The 2,859-nt window shown below is 47.4% G+C and overlaps 1 protein-coding gene across 7 annotated transcripts in view; it reads left to right on the plus strand.

The window, feature by feature from the left end:
- The first annotated feature begins 1,181 nt into the window (after positions 1–1,181).
- The window catches only part of LOC129822141 (peripheral-type benzodiazepine receptor-associated protein 1-like), a 177,231-nt gene continuing 175,553 nt past the window's right edge, over positions 1,182–2,859 (plus strand). For 4 of the 7 annotated variants that reach the window (XM_055880143.1, XM_055880187.1, XM_055880158.1 and 1 more), the window contains exon 1: positions 1,182–2,859. This exon is cut by the window's right edge and continues 466 nt beyond it. In XM_055880143.1, the coding sequence (XP_055736118.1) occupies positions 2,252–2,859 (608 nt within the window). In that variant the 5' untranslated portion in view covers positions 1,182–2,251. The other 3 variants (XM_055880176.1, XM_055880166.1, XM_055880202.1) reach the window with 2 other exon arrangements.

Raw genomic sequence — 2,859 nt, forward strand, 5'->3', positions numbered from 1 at the left:
AACCCTTCTCATGTTCCTCTCAGTGACGTTTAAGGTAGAAATCAAATCTCAAGGGTTCAGCTGTTACAAAGAAAACAAGGCAAAAACAACATTGATCAACAAAACAATGTAATGCTTCACAAAACTGTTTTTCTCCCTTTCCGAGATTTGGTCACGTGTGGAGCTGGAGGGCAGGGACAGCTTCCTCCTCTCAGAGTTTGGAGATCAGGGCATCAGGCCAGCATGAGAAAACATTTAGAAGAGAGAGAAGATTTTGAGGGGAAAAGAGTGAAAGAAAGGGAAGTTCACAATGATGTCTCTTTTCCCCAGTGTCTCAACCTGTAGAGACACCTGACACTACTGAGTGAGTAAAAGCATAACCCTGTGATGGCAGCAAGGAATAAAACAGCAGATAGTAGCAGAAGGTTGAGTGTGAGAGGAATGTGCAGAGACAAATAGGACACAAACGTTTCTTTGTCACAACAGACAGAGACACAGAGGAGGGACAGTCACAGGGCACAGCACACAGTCATCTCTGCCCGGGGTAGGCTGTCATTGTAAAATAAGAATTTGTTCTTATTAACTAACTTGCCTAGTTAAATACAGTTAAAATTATTTGATAATGATGTTAGTTCTGTGTGTGTTATAGACCATAGTTACAATGGTGAGGTGCCTGTGTTGAACCAGTTATATTTAGAATCTAATAATAGATAACAGTTATTTGTCACTTCAAATACGAATCTGCTAAAAACTTACAGCCTCCCTTCTTCACATTTCAACGTGTGAACTCGTTTTTTAAAATCAGCCTTATAAATAACGGGCCATATGCCCTTGCATGTGCAAGCCACTAGTTGTCGCTCGATTTACGGTCAATTATCTTTGGTCCACTTGATGACGGGGCACGCTTAAGTGCTCGTCCAGAGATACTTAGAAAGGAGTAGGATACTCTACTGAAGCAACTGGTCCTCCCTTGAGATGCGGGTTTCGACCGAAGCCACTACGGTAGCTCGAGTAAATAAAGAACGGTTGTCTTACGTGGGCACCGGTTGAGGGCTTGTTCTAACTTTAAATTGTAAAAGGAATGGCTAGTTATTTTAGTAGCAACCGACTGGGTTATAACGTTAGCTATCTAAGTTTGTGTGTTGCTGTAGCTACCATTAGCTAACTGGTGAGAGGTGAGTTTGTAATGCTGTTTGTTATGTCTCGTGCCTTGATTGTCATCCACGTGTGGCTACTGGTTTTTAATTAGCTCCCGGACTAACTAGCAGTCAGCTGATTAACTAGCTAGCAAGTGGCAGATTAGCCTAGGCAGCCGATAGTGGCTAAGCTAGTACAGTAGCGGATGCAAGCGAGACGTTATCTCACTCTTCACATGTTTGTTGTCAATTATAGCCTCTTCGCTCCAGGATACCTGTACACACAGCTCCTGGAGCAGAGGCTATGCCAATTCTAGTTTTGGGGCACGATGACGTCAATTCCAAACATGGCCAGAGAACTGTCCATGTAACGTCAATGAGCTAGCTAACTAATGAACATTTTATTAGGCTAAAAACAAACATGTTATTTTTGCCTAGCTATACGGCATCAACTTTGTTCACGTTGCGTTGTATGAAGCCACTTGTTGCATTCCCGACATTGTCTTGCTTTAGTATGCATAATCAACTAGCTTAGCTAGCATGCATTTGCTAACATTTCATCCTTCACTGTGTGTGTGGATCTGAATGACGTCTGCTGCACGTGGGCAGGTAGCTAGGTAGGAAGATAGTTACACAAATTGAGTGACACATTCCAAACCAGTTTGTAGGATCAATGACCAGTCATTTGTCATGCATGTGTATGGAATTTAACTTTTGACAGCTGTTTTCTCATCTTTTGTGGACATGCAAGCAAAGAGTTCCCTAGTCTCACTACATCAACTACCAACCAATTCTCATGAAAAATAGAACATAACTCATGCAATCACAGTGCTTTGACATCCATCAAACACTGATTTGCATCCTGCCATCTGATTTCCTGCCATCCATCCCCTCAACTTCTTTCCAGTGATCTGCTGTGTTAACTTCATGCTGCTTGTTTGATAAGTATCACCCCATTACATCTCAACCTCCTGCATGACTCCCCCCATAATCATCTGGCCCTCAGTCCAACTGCATGTGTCCTCCCCTTGCCTGAACTGAGTGGGCCTCCACTAAACTGCATGTGCTCTCCCCTGAACTGAACTGAGTGGGTCTCCCCTCGGCGCGCCTGCTTTTCTGTGAGTGCTTCACTGACCATGGGGAAGGACAGGGGGGGTAATGCTATGGTTCTGTCGTCGAAGAGGCCGTGCCACGGGTGGGGGGACCACGGTCGCGACCTGGAAAAGCTGCGTTCGGCCCTGGAGGCAGAGAAGTGCCATAACCATCAGACTCACCAGAGGTTCTCCCTGGAGCTGCGTCGGCTCCGCGAGGAGGCTGAGAGGGAGCAGCAGCGGGCCCTGAGGGAGCTGACGGCCAGGCACGAGCGACAGAAGGCCCTGGAACTCCAGCGGCTACAGGAGGTGCTGAGGAGGGAGCAGGCTGCTGAGGTGAGACACCTGCTGAGATACAAAGGACAGGAGTTAAAGGCGGTAGGCACTGGGCTGGAGAGGGAAGCTGCCACCAGGCAGGCCAGGGAACTGCAGCGCCGGCTGGCTGAGGAGGCCAACACAACCATCACCAAGTCTGGGTGGAAGAGCAGGGGGGAGAACATAGACAGAGAGCCTGGTTGTGTCTGCAGCGGTGCCAGCTACCGTAAGCTGGAGCAGCTGCTGGTGAGGCTGCAGGTTACGGATAGAGATGGAGAGCAGGCTGTGTTCCTCCAGCGTCTCAGACAGGAGCTGGACCTGGAGAAGGACCTCTACCT

This window comes from Salvelinus fontinalis, chromosome 2 (genome assembly GCF_029448725.1).
Source record: "Salvelinus fontinalis isolate EN_2023a chromosome 2, ASM2944872v1, whole genome shotgun sequence".
Lineage (NCBI taxonomy): Eukaryota > Metazoa > Chordata > Actinopteri > Salmoniformes > Salmonidae > Salvelinus > Salvelinus fontinalis.